General features: G+C 34.3%; 3 protein-coding genes across 13 annotated transcripts in view; 2 read left to right on the top strand and 1 right to left on the bottom strand.

Annotated features, from left to right (window-relative positions):
- The window catches only part of LOC101744578 (ATPase family AAA domain-containing protein 2), a 36,526-nt gene extending 29,905 nt beyond the window's left edge, over positions 1–6,621 (bottom strand). The window contains exons 1-8 of one of the 7 annotated variants that reach the window (XM_062676402.1): positions 6,371–6,621; positions 6,129–6,242; positions 4,351–4,429; positions 3,239–3,317; positions 2,604–2,722; positions 2,010–2,182; positions 1,698–1,790; positions 60–235 (exon numbers count right to left, since the gene is read on the bottom strand). In XM_062676402.1, the coding sequence (XP_062532386.1) occupies positions 60–235; positions 1,698–1,790; positions 2,010–2,182; positions 2,604–2,722; positions 3,239–3,317; positions 4,351–4,429; positions 6,129–6,221 (812 nt within the window). In that variant the 5' untranslated portion in view covers positions 6,222–6,242; positions 6,371–6,621. Of the gene's footprint in view, positions 1–59; positions 236–1,697; positions 1,791–2,009; positions 2,183–2,603; positions 2,723–3,238; positions 3,318–4,350; positions 4,430–5,283 lie in introns of all 7 variants that reach the window. The other 6 variants (XM_062676405.1, XM_062676407.1, XM_012695175.4 and 3 more) reach the window with 6 other exon arrangements.
- A 319-nt stretch (positions 6,622–6,940) lies between these two features.
- On the top strand, positions 6,941–11,269 carry LOC101737653 (BLOC-1-related complex subunit 6). Of its 4 annotated transcripts, none has more exons than XM_062676665.1 (2): positions 6,941–7,133; positions 8,973–11,269. In XM_062676665.1, exon 2 carries the CDS (start codon positions 9,064–9,066, stop codon positions 9,796–9,798), a length of 735 nt encoding a protein of 244 aa, XP_062532649.1. In that variant the 5' UTR covers positions 6,941–7,133; positions 8,973–9,063; the 3' UTR covers positions 9,799–11,269. The 4 variants fall into 4 exon arrangements, with proteins under 4 accessions (XP_062532649.1, XP_012550682.1, XP_062532654.1 ...); XM_012695228.4 differs by lacking the exon at positions 6,941–7,133 and adding an exon at positions 8,739–8,878; XM_062676670.1 differs by lacking the exon at positions 6,941–7,133 and adding an exon at positions 8,766–8,784.
- A 2,048-nt stretch (positions 11,270–13,317) lies between these two features.
- The window catches only part of LOC101737791 (monocyte to macrophage differentiation factor), a 29,132-nt gene continuing 18,753 nt past the window's right edge, over positions 13,318–23,696 (top strand). Inside the window, exons 1-2 of one of the 2 annotated variants that reach the window (XM_004931638.5) lie at positions 13,318–14,083; positions 17,312–17,502. In XM_004931638.5, coding sequence (XP_004931695.1) covers positions 13,919–14,083; positions 17,312–17,502 — 356 coding nt within the window. In that variant the 5' untranslated portion in view covers positions 13,318–13,918. The remainder of the gene's footprint in view (positions 14,084–17,311; positions 17,503–23,696) is intronic. The other variant, XM_062676657.1, reaches the window with a different exon arrangement.

The following is a 23,696-nucleotide window of genomic DNA, read 5'->3' as shown; positions in this document are numbered from 1 at the left end:
CAATTATTATTGTTATTATTATTATAGGGTAAATATTGTATATGAAAAAAAAAACACACCTCTCACTGTCCTGTGCCTGCACCGTCTCTCTTTCAGTCTTTAAGTTTTCACTCTTACATCCGTTGTCGACGTGCATCAACTTATCATCAGCCTTGTTTACTTCGATACCGTTGGCCGGTTTCTTTTCTATAACCGTTTGATTATTTTCATCTTCTGAATCCGATTCAGTACCACCCTGTATATTGTAAACTATTATCAGTGTATAGTTTTCTACAACTATTATGATATCTATACTAATATTATAAAGAGGAAAGATTTGTTTGTTTGTTTGTTTCGAATAGGCTCCGAAACTACTGGACCGATTTGAAAAATTCTTTTTCCATTAGAAGCCGACATTGTCCCTAATGAACATAGGCTACTTTTTTTTTTTTTTTTTGTGTGTTTTAATGTTTCCGAAGCGAAGCGAGGGCGGGTCGCTATTTATTATATTCCCAATCTCATAGATACTGTCTATTTCTGATTTAGATGACCGCAAATTTATGTGTAGATCAATTAATTGAACAGTGATTTCCAACATAATACAGACAATTTTAACAAATAATATTGAGTTCGTAATGAAATTTAAATACAAAACTCGAAAACAAAATTTTTTTAGATGAATATATTATAAAGTAAGTATTTTAATCGATAATATATCGCACCTTTAAAATTTAAGTGGCCTAATTAAACATTTTAAGAAATGTGTTTTATATAATACTTTAAACGACTTCTAAACATGTAATCTAACAGTTTATAAAATTGTTTAAAATTAAAAAGGAAAATTAAATTAGTTCATAAAGAAAAAGGCACCGTATCCGTCACTTTTAAATTAACTTAGTAAATCAAGAACAAGGCAAAACGTTTTAAAATAAAAAATTACAATTATTCAATTATCTTTTGGCGTTTACCAAAAAACAAGAATTTGGGATTAAGCCACTTTAATTCTGAGGGTGCGATATTTATGAAAAAACAAATGTTTTGGTCGTATTGAACAAACACAACGAACAGTTGACTAAACTACACATTACGACCCCGCACATCTTTTTATACGATTTAATTGATATTTCGTACAATTGTTTTTGCATTTTAAAGAATGTCTGTATCCATAGTACCATCAACTGCCGATAGATGGCACGACAGCATTTTAACAAAAATTGCGTTTTCAGGTATCTAGTAACATTAATAGAGAAGCGTGACCAGATTACGCTTGAATTACATTTGATTGAGGCCTTACGGTAGATATTAAGGAACAAGAAGTTTTTTTTATTGCTTAGATGGGTGGACGAGCTCACAGCCCACCTGGTGTTAAGTGGTTACTGGAGCCCATAGACATCTAGAACATAAATGCGCCACCCACCTTGAGATATAAGTTCTAAGGTCTCAAGTATAGTTACAACGGCTGCCCCACCTTTCAAACCGAAACGCCTTACTGCTTCACGACGGAAATAGGCAGGGTGGTGGTACCTACCCGCGCGGACTCACAAGAGGTCCTACCACCAGTATGCACACAGGACGCATGACTACTCCGTGACAGGAGTGTGATGGTGGTACCCACCCTGCCTATTTCTATTTAGATATTAAAGAAGAAGAAAAAAGTATATTGAGGCCTTACAGTAGATATTAAGGAACAAGAAAAAAGGATATTTTTGGATACGTACATTATTCTTCTTGTTGGTGAACCTCGCTGAAGTACGACGCTGTCTCGACAGCTGCGTGTCTTCATCTGTGTTCGTTTGTGGGTGATTCGGAGTCTACAATACACGACTACGTTAGCTGGATGTCGTGCACCATAGTGAGAATAGATAAACTAGATTTTCATATATTTTGGTGAAGTGAATTTTAGTCTAATATTTAAATTATTTTCGAGAAGAAAATACCCCATGGTCATGATAGAATGGATGGAGTCAGAATGTACTGCATGTCCAGATTCACAAGAGACCAAGAACCGATAGAAAAAGTTAGGTACTCACCAATTTCTTGGAAGAAACTCTCGCTTCATCGCCAGAAGTGAATTCATCAGATGAACTGGAACCAGGAAAGCCATACAAGTCTGGGTATCCTTTCACTTTTAGTTCATTAGTGATCCAGCTCTCGTTGAAATTGTGATGGAGCAGTTTGCGCTTGCGGCAACTTCTTCTGACATCTTTAAACAATTTTTTTTTATCTTAGGCTGTTATAGATGAAGGGGCCATTTACTAGATTCAACTATACATATTATGCCACCCTATGGCACCCCATGATTGGGTGATTCAATCTCTACACCCAAAAAAAAGTTGTCACAATGCAGTTACACATTCTGGTAGAATATCTGTTATTACAATGCAATTTGAACTCGTGTCTCTAGATGAGTGATAGATAGTATTTACATTGTGATACTGTGTGATTCACTCTCAGACTAAAGTTGGTGTGGATATGTTATAAAAGTTATATTGGAAACATTTTTTCATCATCTTAAACACTCCACAGGCTTCATGTGCGAGTCATGAGACAGATTGTGGTCTGCCCATGAGACAGATTGTGGTCTGCCTCTCTATCTTCAGTGCTTTTATTTTCACAATACTTACTTTCCTGTATTGGTTTGTCTTCACTGTCTTCCATGTAATTCTTCCTGGGCGCTCGACTACGACGGATCCTGTTTGTTGTGTCATTATCATCAGCAAAAAACACTCTTACTTGTCGTGAACTGTTGGAGGAAAAATGAAATACCGTTTAACTTATCGCAATGACTGTCGTGAATTACGTTATGAAATACTAGTTTATTGAGACTATTCGCGCCACACCTATAGTGCGATGATGACTCTGTGACAAAAAGCAAGCCTGAGCTGCCTACAAAATCTCTACCCAAACAGATAAATGCAGTGTGAATGTATAATATACGAACAAAGAAACCTTTTTTATTGATATATTAGAATTTTAACCATGATGACATAATCTGAGCTCAATCGATGAATAAAAACAGAGTTCATTGTAGATATTTGAGGTAATAATAGATTGAAGTGGAAGCAGCTGGATAGTTGTAGTGTACAACTTTAATTTTCTTCATGGTACATATGTATAGTAACCCTGTCATCACACTAACTGGAGATCAAAAAGTGCTGAACATAAATCTCACTTATTTTACATTCCAACACAAACAGGTGTTCACTAAGGTTCACAATTGAGATGGTCAGTCAATTTAAAATAATGTGTATGCCCTTACCGCCTCGAGTACTTCTCAGGGTCTGTATCGCTTTCAGGGAAAACGATTCGTGGCATTTTTATGGTTCTACGCTTGCGATCTGTGAAAAGTTAAATAATTTTATAATTTGATTTAGAGAGCTGTAAATATGAAGTACTAAATTCAGTCATTGAAGAAATGACTATTCTTTTCTGCACTATACTTATACACATTTTTTTTAAATAGTATACAGTGCCTGTACAAATCTCATATTTTAGTCATTAAAATATAACTGTCCTATTGTACTGTGTATGGTAAGTACCTACTAATCTTAAGATATATTGGTAGGGCATATTGTGATCTGTGTCTCCATATTTCTGTTGTGTATACATCTTTTCAAATATGAAAGGTAGGACATACAACTTTGAACTGTATCAAATAGGTCTTCACATCATTGTTTATAGGTTCGGGACTCCATTTAGATAGAGTAGCTATTAGTAACACACAGGTTAAGATATTAGTGCCTACCTAAATAAGATATATATCTGGTGCTTAAATGCAAAAAAGATGACTCGAGACATAATAATATTTCTCATATAGTTTCATAATGATTGTACCCAAGATGTGAAGAAACTGTTTCACAGAACCAATACCAAGATCACTGATTGAGGACTGCCATTTTGCATGCATCACACAAAAATTACAGGACGGAATTCAAATACTAAGATTAAGTTAAAAATTTTATGCACTTTAAGTTTCTAAAAAAAAGTATTTAAGTCTAAAAGTATATAAAACCACTTAAGTCCATGAAGTCACGGTCAGTCGAACATAAAATGTTTAAAGAACCACTATGAAGAGCTCATTATTTTAAATCAAATTAAGTTTTGTAGTTCTAACAGGAAGAGATGGGTGGTATTAAGACTACAAAAACTGAATATATTATTCTAATGCTTAAATCAATTAGTTCTCATAAAACCAAATTGCAAGTGGAATTAAAAAACAATTTTAAATTCTCATGAAATAGGCATACTAAGGATCAATCAAAAGAAATGAGAAATGGATTTTAACAAACTAAACATAATGTTCTTAAATTATATGATAAATAAATTTCAAATTCTATTCAAATCAAGTCTAAGCTGATCCACATAACTTACATTTAGTAGGCCAGCGCTGGATCTTCCTGGTAACTTTGTACTGACTGCTCCTCAGCTCTCGCTGGGTCCAGTTAGACACCTACATTTTTAATGTTAGTCATTAAACAGTTTAATAGCAGAATTCAACATGATACTGTTTTATATAACTACATTTTACTCCAATCAAGATTATTTCAAGTATTCTTGTTGTTCACATTAGTGTTATTCATCTTTTGCTTCATTATTGTAATAACACAATACATTAACACCAACTCACTGTGAAGATCAATGGATCAGTTTCCATTTGAAAGATTTTATTTTAGCAAACCATCTAGTGTTAAATGATGATTAATAATGAAATGTAAACCAAACACAACTGAACATGAAAGTTGCCACCTACCAAAGGCATCAGGTCATTGTCTCAATTGCATTGTCATCCTATATATCCATATAAACTTGATTGTATGAAATCAGAAATATACACACAATAGATTTAACGATTCTTTTGGTCTTGCCACAAACACAGCCATTAGTATAATATTGATATTTCATTGTTTATTAGAACACCAAATTATTTCGAACATAAACATTTTTAGACACTATAAAATACTCAAAGCGGTATTCACCTTATGATATCTAGGGGATCTGGAAACCACTAAGTGGGTAATATGCCTTTTGTTACCCATTTAGGTCTAGGGGCACTTCTTTGGCAAAATCACCAATCAAATTAAGGTGATAATTATATTCTTGATAATGTCAATAAAATTTCAAATACAAAAGGCCTTTATTACCAATTATATTGTAGTAACATAATATTCTTTAATTAGCAGTAAACAAATGGGTCATGCAGAACAACAATGCCTAAAACTCACACTTTTTTTCTTAAAAATTTTGAAATATCTAAAGCAAACAGAATTTTAAACCATGAAGATACTTAAGATCTTGTGAACTTACCAACTTATTGACACTCGCTTGTCAAGGTAGGTGTTATTCAAGTTATTATCTCTATAGGCTACAGTAACCAACTCCAACAATTAGATGTGAGCTCAACTGCCAATCAACAGCTACACAACAATTTCTTATTTAAAATTCATAAATATTCACAATTTTATTTTACATATTAAGAACTATTATTGATATTTTGTTTAAACATAAATGATGAATATTTTGAAGAGAAATAAGCTGTCCTACCATTTTTATAACATTTAAATATATAATTAAGTAATAAGAAGTTTTAATCTTGGTAAATCAAAATCCATAGTAAAATGATCATAAATAAACATCTAAGTATTGCTTCTATTTTATATTTTTTTATTGTAGTCTAACAAGAGTGGCACCATTCAGATATGGGCTTCTTTAAATAAGAGACATGCATTAAAACTAGTAACTTCATAACAGCCACAAAACCCCATGCACTTTTTAAACATTCTTGGCTAAAACCAAAATAAATAAGAAAATCATTTTCTTGCAGTGAATTCAATTTACTTTATATTCTTTGTCTGCACTAATAGTTTAAATAGACGACAAAAATGTATAGGAAGAATTTTCATTTCACATTCATTGATGATTTTACTGTTACTTAGTTTTACATTGTGAGATTTATGTTTTTTTTGTTCATTTAAAAGTAATATAACACTTACTTAGCATAAGTAACTAGGAGCACTACATTTTTCATGCAATAAAATTGCAGCAACAATAAGGAAAATGGGCACAGGAAGTGCTCACAAAATGGTGTTCTAAACAAAAGCAAAAGGTCGGAATTCTCGCAAAATCAAACGGCATGTTACACAGCGTGTCACCTTCTCATCTGAGATGCTGCCCACGACGTTTACAGTGTAATTCCCATCGTCAACCTCCCCGTTCTCTCCATTACTGCGACGGGTTTTCACCATTGCAGTACTTGTGTCGTAATTCTACATACAAACTCACGGAATTAATATGTAACTAATGAATAATGCTAGGGACACTCCAACGAATTAACAACTCGAATACGATTCTCAACAAATTAATATTAAATGGAACAAAACCACAAAGAACGTACTTTATCATCCGCACATGTCGATCCGAAACGCCATGTTAATTCGCTACGTACTAGTGGGTTTCGACTATTTTTTTAGTATACAAACTCACCAATTAGCTCAATTAAATTTCGTAAAACATTATTAAGTTATGGTTCCTATAATTAGACAGAGTAAAAGACCTGTTAAATCAATAAATTTCACTGATCTCAAATGAATTTCACAATTCACGATGTTTTTATTGACAAATGTCAAAAATTCCCGCAATTTTGACACTTAGGCCTTTGGTAGAGACTACTGCATAAAACCTCGCAACTGTGATGTTTCGAAAAAGCGACTGGGATTTAAGCTTTTATAAAAAATGTTTTAAACTGATTTTTTTGGCCTTCAACTTTTCGAGAAAGTAATTAAAAATTATTTTACGATACGTTCTCTCGTTTACTATCTTCTTTTTCCAACGTTTCGAATACTTTACAGTTGTTTAATAGTAAAAGGCCAGGTATTTTTTTTTATTAACTTTGTCATCTGCGCTTTGTTATGATAAAAAAAGTAAAAACACTTTTTGGCGGGAACGCGAGGAGTGAAGTTGTGTGATTTGTTTTATTTTGTCTATTTAGTGTTTCTTCAGGTTTAAATGTGTAATAACGGTGGTTTATTAACTGTTTAGTATCTGTGAAAGTGCACAAATGTGGAAAAAAGAAACAAAGCCGCAAAACGTAACTTCTGGGGATCCTCCGAAAAAAAAAGGAAATTACTGGTGGTTGGACCTATTGTGAGTCCGCACGGGTAGGTACCACCGCCCCGTCTATTTTTGCCGTGAAGCAGTAATGCGTTTCGGTTTGAAGGGTGGGGCAGCCGTTGTAACTATACTGAGACTTTAGAACTTATGTCTCAAGGTGTGTGGCACATTTACGTTGTAGATGTCTATGGGCTCCAGTAACCACTTAACACCAGGTGGGCTGTGAGCTCGTTCACACATAGAAGCAATAAAAAAAAACTACTGAATAAATCTTAGTAAATGACCACCATTTTACTGAGATTATATTACATCTCATTTTATTTCATTTAGTTTCATCCCAGTTGATTAATGTCTCAAATGAATCATCTTCATTTCATTTCACTCCATATTATCATGTTTCATAAAAATAAGAATATGTTATTAATTAAAATAAGATATGACTTAAAGGTCTTAGCTACCCGGTCATAAAATCCCTAACAAAATAGATGACTGAAGTCTGACTGAAGTGTAAAATGTAAATTACCGTAAAATGGGGCGATTAGGGACAAATTCCAACTTTATGAGCAATTTTAAGGTAGTTGTTGATGTATATAATGCTATATCAGGATCAAAATGATTGAGTCTTGGGGGCATCTTTGTTTTCTAATTTAAAATTATGCAACTAGCATTCCAGTTTAAGCAAAAAATGCAAAAATAGGTGTAATCCCTATTTACCCGAAAATTGCGGTTAATTGGGACGAAATGAGAAATTTGCTAGGGTTGGCACTACTTTTATTTTTATATATAGTTTTAATTAATTTATTTATTTAGTTGCACCAAAAAAGTGATGATCAATAAAAAAAATTTAAAAACTGACAAAAGTACATGGCAGACATCACCTCAATTATAGGTGCAATCGACAGTGCTGATATTTCTATCTGGGTTAAGAGATTAGGTGTGTCGGTTATTCCATGGATTAATCAGATGAATACCCCCACTCTGAACAAATATTAAATATTTTATTATGTATTACTTAGACATTTTTGTCCACCTTGATATTTCATTGATCTTGTTACATGTCTCTGCAAAATCGACTTACTTATATTAAATTGCTTATCTATTTCAACTAAAGACTTATTCCCAATTTCGCTTCGATAAACCAGATTTTTACCAACAAATTTAAAAAATATTGTTATAACTACATAGACAACCCTACAAACCTGTACCTATTTATACTTAGGTCGTTTCCATTTCACGTATTATCATCCCAATTGACCCCTTTTTCGTTGTTATTTGTATCTAACACGTCCCCAATATCCCCAAAAACAACAGATTTTTACATGTATTTTCATTTAATCAAATACATTAAAACCAATAACAACTGAGACTTACCTTTAATATATATGCTGGTTCAAATACTAAATAACGTTTATAAATCATAGTCGTCTTCTATTATTATCAAATAAATAAAAGAGAGCAAAGTTTCTAGCACTAAAATAATTACCACCACAGGAAGTTAATTTGAAACGCGATTTTTTATAAGTTAGCAGCTATTATCATGCATATTCAGAGTTGTTTTGTGAACTTTCAACATTCTACTATTAAACTACAAAAAAATGGAAGATTTTGCAACGAATATAAAACTTATATTGAGTGTCGAAAGATTTTCCCGGTTTTTTCCCGATTCGCCTTTCAATCCCTAATCGCCCCATTTTACCGGTACTGTAAATGCAAACAGTGCAAACTTTTTTTTTTTTGATTCTCGGTCTTAAAATTTTACTAATAATGAAATACTATTACTGGTAGATACTCGGTAATCGCTAAATTTTGCTTCCGGTTATTGCAATAATATTGTTTAATAATAACCCTTAGGATATCATTCATAAAATGGGCTGGATTTTTTCCAGCAATCCATTGAAAGGTACTACATAATCATCACAACTTTATTACTTAATACAAGATACTGCTTTATCGTAAAAGAAGAATACATACCAAATAATGTCTGAAAACACTGAAGAACTCACAACCCCGACAGAAGAAAAATGTACCAAAGAAACACTAAAAAATCAAGATGAAATGGATGAAAATGCGATATCTCGAATGACTGCTTCATACAGCGAAATATCCTTTCACTCCGATCAGGTACAACCAGATACCCAGGGAAAAACTGCAGGACCATCTAGACCTTATGATTTGCCATCAGAAAACCGTAAGCAAGATAAATTACCGTTAGACATGGACGGTCATGTGAGGTATGAAGGTGAAATGACCCATTATGTTGCAGATGATTTAGAGTTTAAAATCAAACTATCAAGTCCAGTTGCTAAAAAAGGAGAAACACCTGTTTTTGGTAGTTCCAGCGCATCACGTTCCAGCACACCTTCAGGAAAGCTATACAGACAGATTTTGGCTCCTCAGATAGGTCAAATAGACATCACAGTATTACATGATCTTGAACATGAAGCTCAAAAAATTGCTCAATCAGTTGATAATTTAATTGAAAACTTGTCTAGTATTTTGCATTCAAATTCATCACTTACTGCTGAAAATATGGATGTTTATAAGGATGCAGTAGGTAAGACTTGCGATGCAATGGACAATAACATCAAGAGTATGTATACAATACTTGCAAAAGGTGAAGAAGTGTCACAAGCTATGATCCCTGTACAAGCTCAGGCAACAAGGATAGCAGAGATAAAGAGACTGTTACAGTTATTTGAAAATAATTTCTAATATTGTAATTCTAATTGTGTACATATTTTTATTAAGTAGACTGTCAGATATGCTCATGATCCAACTGGTGTTCAGTATTTACCTTAGCTTATAGACATTAGAAACATGAGTACCAGAGACCCACAGATGAGGCGTAAGGTGGAAGTCTCAACAGAAATGTATTATGTTTCAATCGCTATATTACAATGAAATAATCTTGGTTGTGTGGTATCTGATAGTTAGAAAGTCGTAGATAAGGATCCTGCTACTACAGATGTGTTTAATAGCTCTACAGACTATTGTCATTGTAGGACTACAGACCAAATCTCTATGTATCTTGCACTTTTTTACAAATAGTTCACTAATAGTGTCATGCTACCACATGTTTGGCACAGTTGTCAAGAATGATAGTGTTAAAACAAATAATATATTAAATATTTAAAAGTATTATGTCATTAATTGTACACACGCCTATCAGAATGACATTGTACATAACTTTGTTCAAATGTGGTAAGAATGAATTATACTTGACCTTATACAGGGTGTCCCGTAAGTTGTAGACAAACATAAAGACATTAATATCTAAGAAAAACACTTAAATTTATTGTCCTAGGTATTTTACTTGTGAGGTTATGGATTTTTTTAATATTACAATGAAGTTTTGCGATATACACACAATTTAACATTTAAAAAAATTGATTATCATGCTTTTGTTATTTTATGTAGTTATGCATTGGGCTTCCTAATTAAATCAATATTTAAGAATAATTATTAGCAACATGAAAATTAAACAGCAATAGATGTGCAATTTTTACATTTAAAAGCATTCTAAGTGATTTTTAAACAAAACTGGTATAAAAAAATTTACTATAGCCCTGTAGAACTTAATTTAAAAAACAACTTGGTACACTAATACCATTTTCATGTTCCTGAAATTTTATCTTAAGTATAATTTTAATTAGAAAGCCTAAATCATGCTTAATTACCTAGGACAAAAAATTACAAAAGCATAGTAATGGATTTTGTATTTATTTATTTTGTGTACATTGTATGACAATTTCACTTTAAAACATAAAAAAATCCACAACTTTAAAACTGCAAGACCTAAGATAATAGATTTAAGTGTTTTTCTTAAATATAAATTTCTTCTATTCCACATAGCTCGTTGGTCCACTTATGGGACACCCTCTATACATAGTTTTAGTTAAGCATAAACCTATAGTGATCAATAAAGATTATTAGTTTATTTCTTATAATATAATTTCTTTGGTAACATTTTTATAGCTAATGTATAATCGCTATATAAAATTTAACAAACTTTTTCATAAATTTATATTAATATGTATGTAGTATGTACATAAATAAATTATTTAAGAATAAAATTTGAAATAACAAATTCAGTGTTCACGGTTCTTAAAACCGGTAACTACTTTACAACAGGTGGGTTGCAAGCTAGTTTACTATCTACACAATAAATAATACAAAAACCTTAGTAATGCTTTTAATAATGGTGGCTTAATCATTTATTAACTGTAAAAGTTTAAAAAAATTGGCCTTACTGGCTGCGTTCAATAGCCCAGTGACATAATCTGTGGTGAGACAAGACCGCCAAAACTGTGACTTTGGCGGGAACGCGAGGAGTGAAGTTGTGTGATTTGTTTTATTTTGTCTCCCTATTTAGTATTTCTTTTAGTTTAAATGTGTAATAACGGTGGTTTATTAACTGTTTAATATCTGTGAAAGTGCACAAATGGTGCAAAATGAAACAAAACTGCTGGACGTAACTTCTCGGGATCCTTCAAAAAGTCCACTGAAAAAATCTAAGTATCATACCATATCATCTCATCTCATATCATTTCATTTCATGCCATGTTTCATATTAATCAACTTCATTTCATTTCATAATATTATTATCATTTGTCAAAGAAAAAAAGTTTTCATTAAAATAAAAATAAGACGACCTAAAAGTTTAGTTACCAGGTCATAAAATCCCTTTAAAAAACTGACCACCATTTTACTGAGATTTTATTTCATACCATAGGTATCATCTTTTTCACTGGACTTTTTGGAAGATCCCGAGCAATTACGTCCAGCGGTTTTGTTTCATTTTCCCACATTTGTGCACTTTCACAGATATTAAACAGTTAATAAACCACCATTTAAACCTGAAGAAATACTACTAAATAGGTAGACAAAATAAAACAAATCACATAACTTTACTCCTCGCGTTCCACAGCTCACAGCCCACGTGATGTTAAGTGGTTACGGAGCCCATAGACATCTACAACGTTAATGCGCCACCCACCTTGAGATGTAAGTTCTAAGGTCTCAAGTATAGTTACAACGGCTGCTCCACCCTTCAAACCGAAACGCATTACTGCTTCACGGCAGAAATAGGCAGGGCGGTGGTACCTACCGCGCGGGCTCACAAGAGGTCCTACCACCAGTAATTACGCAAATTATAATTTTGTGGGTCTGATTTTTTATTACCTACACGATGTTATTCCTTCACAGTGGAAGTCAATCGTGAACATTTGTTGAGTACGTATTTCATTAGAAAAATTGGTACCTACCCGCCTGAGATTCGAACACCAGTGCATCGCTCGACACGAATGCACCGGACGTCTTATCCTTTAGGCCATGACGACGACAAATGTATGGCTCTATTGGCTTCCATTTGCTGCGTGGGTCGAGTTTGTTTAAATCTTCAATTATTAATTACATACATTATATTACTTTATATAATAATTAATTCTGTGAGACTTTTTAACACTTTGTTACATTTTTCATATTTGTGTACCACCGTTATTACACATATAAACCTGGAGATTCGCTAAATTAACAAAAAAAAACAACTTCGCTCCTTGCATTCTCGCCAAAAATCCTGATCACAGTTCAATGCTGATTTTAATCATAAAGTTAATATTTAATAATCTGGATACTAGTCTTTTAGCCAAAGCGTTAGAAATATGATCGCTATCTCGTTTCATTTTGTCATACTTCTGCACTTTAGCAGGAATTAAACACCATTGACACATTCAAACCTCGCAGAAACACCAAATTAACAAAATATCTTAATTTAGACAAATAAATAAAAATTTAGATAACTATACTACTTACATTCCCGCCAGAAAATCTTACTTAAATCAAATTAAAAATACCTTGCCATATGGTAGAAACTCCACAAATGTCGGGGGTAATTTTTGTCTAAAGAAAATCAATATATATCGGCATCAAGTAACAAAGATACTGCATTGTACGAACATTTCATACACAGACTACATATTTAATTCTTCATCTTCGTTTGTCAACAGTCAACATATGTATATATTTTTTTAAGAAATATGGTATCAACTTTAGGTATAAATATAATACTGAATATCCGATCCGGTAATAGATGAATTCGCGATGCATCTGCCCCTAGATGATAGGCCTCCTTCGAAGGCACTCGGACCGCTGTTAGCAATTTCTACTCCTCCTGGCTTATCCCATGTTCGCTCACCTTTTCTGACGAAACTGGCAATCCGTCGCCAGTAATTCTTCCATTCTTAAAATAAAAAATCGCACAAATAAATTACTAAATTATTAAATCACTTAATAGGTGCGTGTACACAGGGCGTTAATAAACACTGATATTGGGCTTTGTATTGTGACTGGCCAATGTCATTAACAAACCTGTTTTTTTAAATAAGATGCTGTGAGCCCGTCTTCCAATCAACGTATGAAAAATATTGCCAACGGAAAACTGCTAGTTCAGAGTTTTAAATTCTTTTGAGATAAGAAATAAATGTTGTAACAGAGAACCATCAATACCTTCTATTAATTTACTGAAAAGTGTTATAAGCTTACCTTATTTTTTCTTTCAGTAAACTTTGTAATAGAGGTTTGAGGAAAATCAAACATCAGTCTGGTAACCAAAGTCATACGGTCAACTCAATAAATTTTTCATTCTGTCAAGTACTGTTGATAGGAGCGGTCACGCTTCGCAGTCTAACCAAGTACGTCTTGGAAAGAAAACAAGAAAAAAATGTAATTTTAAAACTAACATGAATATTATAAATGTAGTTACCAGATTCAGCTTACACGCATTAGCCTCATGACCATTTACTAACACTAAGCACTAACGAGGTACGACGTGCAAATGGGGGAAGTTGTAAGCCTGTTTTCTGTGATAATAATGAAATTTAAATCTAAATTCAATGAAAGTAAAATATATTTCCAATATGATCTTCCTTGGGAAAGACTCAAGAGTGTGAAGTGGATGAATGAACGTGCTACTTCCAATAAGGCATATGTGCCTACCACGGTATGTATTTTTTAGAGAATTATAATATAAAATTTATTCGATAAAACAAGTTAAAAAAAGTTAAAAGCAATATTATTGACTGTAAAATATATTGAGGATATAATAAAATAAGTTGTAAATTTATTGTAAGCATCTTGAGTAATTTTTTTTTAACATATAAATGGACATGACAATACATGGACATGAATAAAAATTAAATCTAACACAAACAAAATAGATAAATAAATATTTGAGAGGTGGAAACAAGTTATTTTTACACACTAGCAATAAAAAAATAAAAAATAAACTGAAGTTTTAACGAAGCTGAATAAAATATTCTAATTAAAACATCACTATTGGGAAAAATATTCGGAATGAAATTAAATGATAATAATTACAATATTTTATGTATCCGTACAAGGGAAGAGAAGCTATTGATCTAAAGGGAAATTGGAAAGTGAAGTTCATTGTAAATAAAAATTTGTTAAAGATTTGCAAAAGTCAACAGCCGCTGCATGAGAAACACACTGTGATCCAAGACCAATAAATGTAACATGCCCTTTTATTCGAAAAATTAGATTAACTCAGAAAAACAAGTTTTATTTATGAACTTATTGATTAGCCATGGTCTACTAAGTCTAATCATACTGATTACTGACTTGGTGTAAGATTTTTACCATTATGGTCTTCCCATATTTGGATTTCTAATGCATTTAGATTTACCCACTACCTTGGTCTGTAATTGTAAATTGAAACAAGATATATTTTATTATAAAAAATATTTGTAATAGTATAAACTTTTTGTGAACCTTGAAATTAATCATATGCAAACACATCAATATTTAAACTAGTTTAGACCGAAAGATCATAAAAAGAAAGTTTAAAATGTAATGGAAAGTTTTGGGAATTAACCTTCTTTTGACAGCTCTGTTCAGCGCAGATGATAAGTAATGATTTACCATCATACAAAATTATGATTTTGTGGCATGCTGTCGATCCATTCTTATAATAATTAATCCATATTTGTGTTTTTTTATACAAATTAATTTGTTAGACTTAATTATGTTAAGCCATTTATTTCAAATGACTTCATGGAAAAAAATGATAATTACCAAATAATTTCAATTATTTATTAGAAATACACAGTTTTGATTGGTTCTTATGATGAATTTGGTATTTGTTATGCTCTCGACCAGTGTTTCAGCACTTGCATGGTCAATATTCACAGCTAAAATATACCATTCGTTTTTACTCACTTTTATGTTAAGATCAGACAAATTAATTGTCCCTCTTGAAAACTCGCCTCGAAAGCTTATCACGTTTGCAACAACAATACAAATTGGCATTTAAAAACCAAAATCATTGTAAGGACTCATTAAAGCTAAGCGAATACCATTAATTATATTGGTGTCTCCCCTATGTTCGACGATAATATGAAAAAAAAAGTTTTTTATCCCTTGGTCTTTTGATAATGAAACGCGAACGATTAATTAAATTAAATTGTAAAACCAAAGAAAGGTAAACACATTTAGTTATCCATCTTAATGTGGGTAATCTGAATAAAATGTCAACACAACCCATGGGCTCAACCTAAACCGGCGGCTACTAATTACAAAAAAACCGTAGCACTGCATATAGCACGATTCCTACATCAAATCAAATCAAATCAAATCAAAAAATTTTTTATTCAACATAAATGAAAGTACATACTTGTTGAACGTCAAAAGAACTACCGCCAATTCACAAGAACTAGCCTCCGTCCTGAGAAGAATTGGCAAGAAACTCAGCGGGCATGTTTTTTTTTTTTTTTTAATAAACTGTTATTTATTCTTTTTTTAATATTACATTATTTTTTTTAAATATGAGTTTTTTACAATGAGTATTATAACGTAACAATTACTACAATATTGAAATGCCCGGAGCGAGCAACTCATTCCCACTTTGTGCAATCTTCTAGATAATCATTGACTTTATAGTAAGCTTTATTGCACAGATGTTCTTTAACAGTTTTCTTAAACCTATGTATATGTAGGTTCTGAACATCTTGTGGGATTTTGTTGTACAGGCGCACAGACAAACACCCGAATGAATTTCGTATCTTATGTAACCTACTCATCGGCACAACAAGCTTGTGTTTGTTCCTAGTATTTCTATTATGTACGTCCGAATTTTTAGGAAACTCCTCAATATGTTTACGAACATACATCAAATTTTCAAAAATGTATTGGGATGGCATAGTGAGAACTTTAATTTCTTTAAATTTCTCCCTCAGGGATTCCCTTGAGTGCATGTTATAAATAGCGCGTATAGCTCTTTTCTGCAGAATAAATATCGTTTCTACATCGGCCGCATTGCCCCATAGCAAAATGCCATAGGACATGACACTGTGGAAGTAACTAAAGTAAACTAAACGAGCCGTGTCCGCGTTTGTTAACATTCTAATTTTTTTTACTGCGTATGCTGCAGAGCTGAGCTTACTCGCCAATTTATGAATATGAGGTCCCCATTGCAGTTTGGAGTCCACTGTTATACCAAGAAATACGGTTGACTCAACAAGCTCCAATGATTCCTCAGAAACAATTACATCACTATCCACTTGTCTCACATTTAAAGATGGTTTAATACATTTTAAAGTAAATTTAATACATTTAGTTTTCTTACTATTCAATAATAGGTTATTGATACGGAACCAATGAACCACACACGAAATCGCATCATTCACTTCGTCATAGACTTGTAATTGTCGTTTAATTTTAAATAATAAAGATGTATCATCTGCGAATAATACGACCTCGTGTCGGGATTCAATAAAACTAGGTAAATCGTTTATATATATTAGAAATAAAAAAGGACCCAAAATGGAACCCTGAGGTACACCCATTTTCAACAAGGTACCTGAAGATCTATTACCTTTCACATCTACTGTTTGTATCCGTCCTGATAAATAGGAAGTAATAAGTTCCAATGCACCATCCCTAATACCATAGTGATGTAGTTTCCTCACCAATGTTTCATGTTCAACACAGTCAAATGCTTTGGATAAGTCACAGAAAATTCCAAGACAATCATGTGATTCCTCCCAAGATTTAAAAATATTTTTGACTAGATAAGTTAAGCATCCGTAGTTAACTACAAATAAACACAGGAAGAACTTTTGTTTGTGAAAAATATTTTCTAATATTTCATCAAAACGATCGTCTGTACGATAAAAGTGAATAGTTTTCAACAATTAACATTATGTATATATAGGTGGAGAATGTAGCAAATGTCTGTACCCACGCATTATGCGTGGCCCCGGCTTCGCTCGGAGCGCGGGAACTTCTCTCTCGCTCCGTGAATGCGCCCCAGGCCATCGCAGCTGTAGTGTACGGACTAGCACTGTGTCTTCTCTTCGCAGTATCCACCACCTTCCATTCAGTGTGCTGTTGCAAGTCTGATACGTAAGTCAATAACTTCAGCCTAATTCATTAAATAAGAACTGTCTTTTTTTATTGCTTAGATGGGTGGACGAGCTCACAGCCCACCTGGTGTCAAGTGGTTATTGGAGCCCATAGACATCAACAATGTAAATGTGCCATCCACCTTGAGATATAAGTCTCAAGTATAGTTACAACGGCTGCCCCACCCTTCAAACCGAAACGCATTACTACTTCACGGCAGAAATAGGCGGGGCGGTGGTACCTATCCGCGCGGACTCACAAGAGGTCCTACCACCAGTAATCGAGTCGAATTCATATTAAAATAGATTCCGGAGCGTAACTTGGACCGTGCCTTACAGTTATTGATTCACAAGTTAAATGTTCCAATAAACAGTGTTACAGTCCAAAGTAAATATTAAGTAATATTTATACATTCAACTGCCATATGTGAGCACTATTGACATTATGTTACCTGCATTATTATGAGCTTCGGTTTAATTGAAAACGGTGGTACATTCTCAGACTACGATGCCCAGCGACATGCCCGTTTTTCCCCTTACCTATTCGCTGGTAGCCCAACAGGCTATTCCAGCAACGACCGGATGGGAGCTCTTTTTAAATCGAGATTACAAATAATATTCTATTAAATATAATAAATACAATCGCGAACGTCTGTGAGGACGGATGCATGTTTTTTATTATTTCACGAAAATTCATTATGTTTTTTTTATTTTATTATTATTGCTTAGATGGTTGGACGAGCTCACAGCCCACCTGGTGTTAACTGGTTTCTGGAGCGCATAGACATCCACAACGTAAATGCGCCACTCACCTTGAGATATAAGTTCTAAGTTCTCAAGTATAGTATATGTATGTAAAATATCAGAAATGCTTTTATGTATATCAGTATGGCAGGTAGACTATATAATATATAACGATCTAAGCACGATTGGTGGTGCCCGAGTTGTATGGAGAATCTGATGATCTGATGATTTGAATCTGAGAATCTGATGTTTCTATAATGTCTGTCTAGTAGTATAATCTGAACGAGTTACTGAAGTATTGATTTCCTAATCACAATATTACAAAGTTGACATTAAATCACTGATAGAAACACAGCCATAAAAGTATAGCCAATATCTACAGACCATTAACTTAATTTGATAAATTGAATATTTATTTTGAAAAGAAATCGATCTCGGAAATTCGATGTTGTAGTTGACTTCGAACTCTAAATACTGAATACTAGAACTGAATACTAAATGTATCGAAAGAGGGCACGTGCTCTCTAATTTTATCGAAACAAAATATACCCAATAATATAAATGGCATTGGAAATCAACCATACTATCAATAGAATTCAGATCTGCATAACGATGCTAACGCTTGAACGCAAGCGTTCATGAATTCCACTAGCATAAGCAATTATTGGAGGTTTGTGACCGACGGGCCGACCTTTCGGGGAATTTAGAACAGCCGCTCCAAAACGTGAACAACATAAATTGTCGTATATTATTAACTAGCGACCTGCCCTCGCTTCGCTTCGGAAACATTAAATTTTATTATTGATAGTTGAGTCCCGCGATTTTACCCGCGGTTATTGTCGTACCGCGAGTGACGCCGCGGGGCGAAGCTAGTCTAAAAAAAAGTAGCCTAAGTTACTCCTTATATCATCAGCTACCTGTCAGTGAAAGTCCCGTCAAAATCGGTCCAGCCGTTCCAGAGATTAGCCGGAACAAACAGACAGACAGACAAAAAGTGTAAAAAATGTTATTTTGGTGTATGTACCTCTATTCATATCCATGTAGTAAAAAGCGGTTATTTCAATATTACAAACAGACACTCCAATTTTATTTATATGTATAGATACGGTATGATCAATTACTTTTAATTGGATGTCCCTTAAAATAGTTTGGATGATTGAAAATTCTACACGAATATAGGAAAATTTGACAAGAAACTTCCACACAATGTGACCTAACGGTGGATCGTAGGAAATTTATTATTTAACATTTATTGGTTAAGGCAAGCTCATGTTCAATCCGATGTTAAGCGGCTGTCGGATAGACACCACAGTGACATTGAATAGGGTAGAAATACAGATGATGGTATCTAAGCGTACTTACCACATGCCACCAGTGCTTAGGTTGGAACTGCGGGCCTATAGATTAGGGAGTCTTAAGCGACTTTCAGACTACGCTATACTATAGTGCCATATAATATAGCAGCGTATACTTAGTCAATAATATATAGTACAGTACAGTGTGAGCGTGTCCATAACAATGTATGGTGCACGATATTGTTGTGCTATGAGCTATATGCTATTATATTATAAGGTAGTCTGCTTTTTATTTTTTATATATTATATTATAAGGTAGAAGCTTTCAGCGATAAGGCCGCCAATTTATATCACCGACTTTTATTTATTTTATTAGTTTACTCTGTACATAATATGGTGTTAAATAAAGAGTTATATTATTAGTCTGAAAGTAGCTTTATAGGAAGATAGACGAGGATGCTGCTACGACGGACTGATAACAGGAAATTGTGCTAACGATCTCGTAGGGTCGTATATTCGTATCCTCTGATTTATAAATTGGGTAGAAATATAATCTATAAGATTTTCGACGAAGTATTATGAAATTAATTGTAATATTTAGTGATCATGAAAGCTATATTTGTTCTCATAAATCATCATTTTCGCTGAAAGATAACACCTGAGACAATTTAACTACTTTAACAAAAATATAGTACAAAATAATTGGGTATAGACAGAATGAAAGATTGGGTTCTATATAAAAATGAATGTTTGTGAGTAATCGATGCGTCCGTGCGTCTTTTATTGTTTAAATTTTGAACACTAATCATAGAAAACATGGAGACGCTACATCAAAATTTTTGGTACTCATTTTTATAGGAAACCAAACGTTAATTTCGGCTTAAATGATATAACAGTCATTTCTAAATGCAATTGACTTTTTAAGTTCATGATCCGTTGTGGTGGCAACAACGGGGGTCATTCCGTATATAAAACTTTTTTTTTCCTATCTATTCTGATAGCCTTGAGAGGCTATATCAGCGTTACCCTGTAGGTGAGCTCACGGGGCTCAAACCGGAGTGTTGCTAACACTGGCCCTAGCAAGAGCAGTGCTTCGCAGAGTCTACCGCCGGATCGGAAACGCGACCCACTGAGAAGATCCGGCGAGAAACTCAGTGGGCTGTGTCTGTGGGTTAATTTACTCGCCGAGCCCTTCGTCGCAAGCGACGGGTTTGGTGAGGTTGGTGACCGGTGCTTGAGGTACCTAAAAGAAGCACCGTTAATGGATCGGGTGGATCCGTAATGACGTGTTTAGGGCGACGATAAAACAACAGCACGTGAATCGGCGTATCTATTTTCGCTATGAAATCTATATGTAGTACCTATGTCAGCCACCCTTAGTACCTACCTACCTACCTACCTACCTACCTACCTACCTACCTACCTACCTTAGTACCCTAGTACCCTTCTCAGTGAAGCCTAACAATACCATATCTTGGTCGGCATTCAAAGCCTTATTAAGATAACAACATTTACTGCGTTATATTCAACAATTGAAAAGGTTTATTCACAGTTCAGGTCGTCAAAACGTACGTTTCGTTTCAATGAATTTCAACATAAATTTCAAGAACTTCACAGGAACGTTTAATTTGTTTACGTTTTATATCTTACTGTAATTGTTCGAAGCTATTTCTTCAGCTAAATTAAATTTGTCTGTGCGTTTTTATAAAAGCAATCTTCAGTCAAGTGTATTTATTTCTTTTTAAAACCCAGCAAGTTTAATTATAGTATATTAAAGGTATAAGATGTCCTAACACAGTTGAACAAAAAAAGTTTAATCAAGTCTTACGAAGATGTCTTTAATTCGTTTAGGTAGCATATTATAGCTATCTAGTCAGGTCATAAATTCTGTCACATGTTTAATGTAAAATAATTGAAACAAGTTTATTCATTATGTAACCATTAATAGGTATACCAAAATGAACTTAACAAAACATAGATTCTTATGACACTAAAGTTTATTCAAAATGACCTCCGTGATTTTGAATACAGGCCTTCAATACTGGCCTTCAGGCGGCCAGTCGTCTATCGCAGCACGAACGAGGTCCATGTCAATATCGGCGGCTGCCTTAATCAAGGATGTCTTGAGTGACTCCAAATTGGGATGAGGCTTTGAGCACGCCTTTTCCTCCAAGTGTTGCCATATCTTGTAATCTAACGGATTCAAATCTGGACTGGAGGAGGGCCAGTCTTCGTGCCGGATGAAGTCGATTTCACGCGCCGCCAGCCTGTCTTGTGTGCTCTTCGCTCTATGAGCTGGCGCCGAATCTTGTTGGAATACCCAGTGCCTGTTATTGAACATGGTATGAGAAACAGGTTCCACAAGGTTCGTCAGGACTGTATTTTGATACACAACTGCATTCGTTTTTACACCTTTCTCACAAAAATGTACCTCTGTTAAGCCCCAATAAGAAACTCCCAACCATACCATGAGCGAGGATGGAAAATGACCTCGTTGGACACGCGGAATACGGTTGCTCGCTTCTTCACTACTGTGTGCGTACACCTTATCATTTTGTTTGTTGTAGCTCTCTTCTACGGTAAAAATTTTTTCATCCGAAAAAAGAATTTCCCGATATTTTTTTCCCGCGTACCGCTTCAACAAAGCGCGGCATCTCTTCAGTCTCAGGTCCATTAGACGAGCATTCAAACGATGTCCTGTTTTTCTTCGATATGCCCGAAGCCCTAAGTCTTCATTTAACACCCTTTTCACCGTGGTTCTGCTTAACCCCATCTGAAGGGCCAACAGTTTCTGCTTACGTTTGGGATTTCTTTGAATTCGCGCCTTCATAGCTTTTATCACTGCTGGAGTCCTAACAGACCGAGGGCGACCACTTCTTGACCTGTCATCTACACTAGAGTCTTCATTGTATCGTTTGATGGTACGATAAACGAATCTTTTGGTTATTTTCAAATTTTTCAGTATGTTAAAAATTTGAATTGGCGGGTAACCGCAACGACGCAACGCAATAACTGCAACACGGTCTTCTTTAAGCGTCCACTGCATATTTAAAAATGAGTAAAATTCTAAAAGTATACATTTTTATTTTCATGAACAATTCGAAATTCGAATTCAATAAACTTTTTTGTGGCCAGCATTCTAAAGTTTTTACTGTGTGACAATACTTATGACCTGACTAGTTATATATAACGGCTTAATGATCGATTTTCATTATACCCTATACTCCAATACCTTATCTATTCACTTCTAAATTATTTAACCAATATTGATAAGGAAATTAATGAAAAGAATAAGAAAGTCAAGTAACGAGCGGATCCACCGAAGAATGTATATAGTATGATTTCTCGGTATGTGCAATTTAATTTGACGCGCATAGAATTACGTTAGCATGACCGACTGGTCTATAGGCCTAGTCCTAATTTCGTTAAAAAAAACCGCATTAAGTTTTTTTTTATTGCTTAGATGGATGGACGAGCTCACAGCCCAGTAAGCAGTTACTGGAGCCCATAGACATCTACAGCGTAAATGCGCCACTCACCTTGAGATATAAGTTCTAAGGTCTCAGTATAGTTACAACGTAAAGTTACACAGATTTCAAACTTTAATACGAAAACATTACCGTGAGTAGTAAATATTCACGGGAATAAATATCTAAACTGGTGTTGGCACCCGTCTGTTGCTAAACCGATAAGCGTTCGGATGGCAATTCATGCGATAAGCGATCAGTGAAACTGACACCTCAACGGAGGACGTAGGCGTCCCCAAGCAACACAAAAGGTTTTTATTAAATCGCATATTATTGATGTTCGTAACGTTCTCTGGAACGTAACTAAAATAGAGGGCGAAAGACATAGGTTTTATTGTTGGTCACAGGTAATATCGTTTTTTATTTTTTTCCCTACCTATGCTGATAGCCTTGAGAGGCTCTTTCAGCTTCGCCCTTACGTGTGTAGGTGAGCTCACGTGGTTCAAACCGGAGTGTCGCTAACACTGACCCTAGCAAGAGCAGTGCTTCGCAGAATCTACCACCGGATCGGAAACGCGACCCACTGAGAAGAACCGGCGAGAAACTCGGTGGGCTGTGTGTCTATGGCGAATATCGGTGATGGCGCATTATACTATCGAATACTTTCGCGTTTATGTGTTCATTTTCTA

The sequence above is a fragment of the Bombyx mori genome, chromosome 3 (assembly GCF_030269925.1).
Source record: "Bombyx mori chromosome 3, ASM3026992v2".
NCBI classification, from domain to species: domain Eukaryota; kingdom Metazoa; phylum Arthropoda; class Insecta; order Lepidoptera; family Bombycidae; genus Bombyx; species Bombyx mori.
Note: the sequence above shows the minus strand (reverse complement) of the source record. Positions and strands in the feature narration are given on the sequence as shown.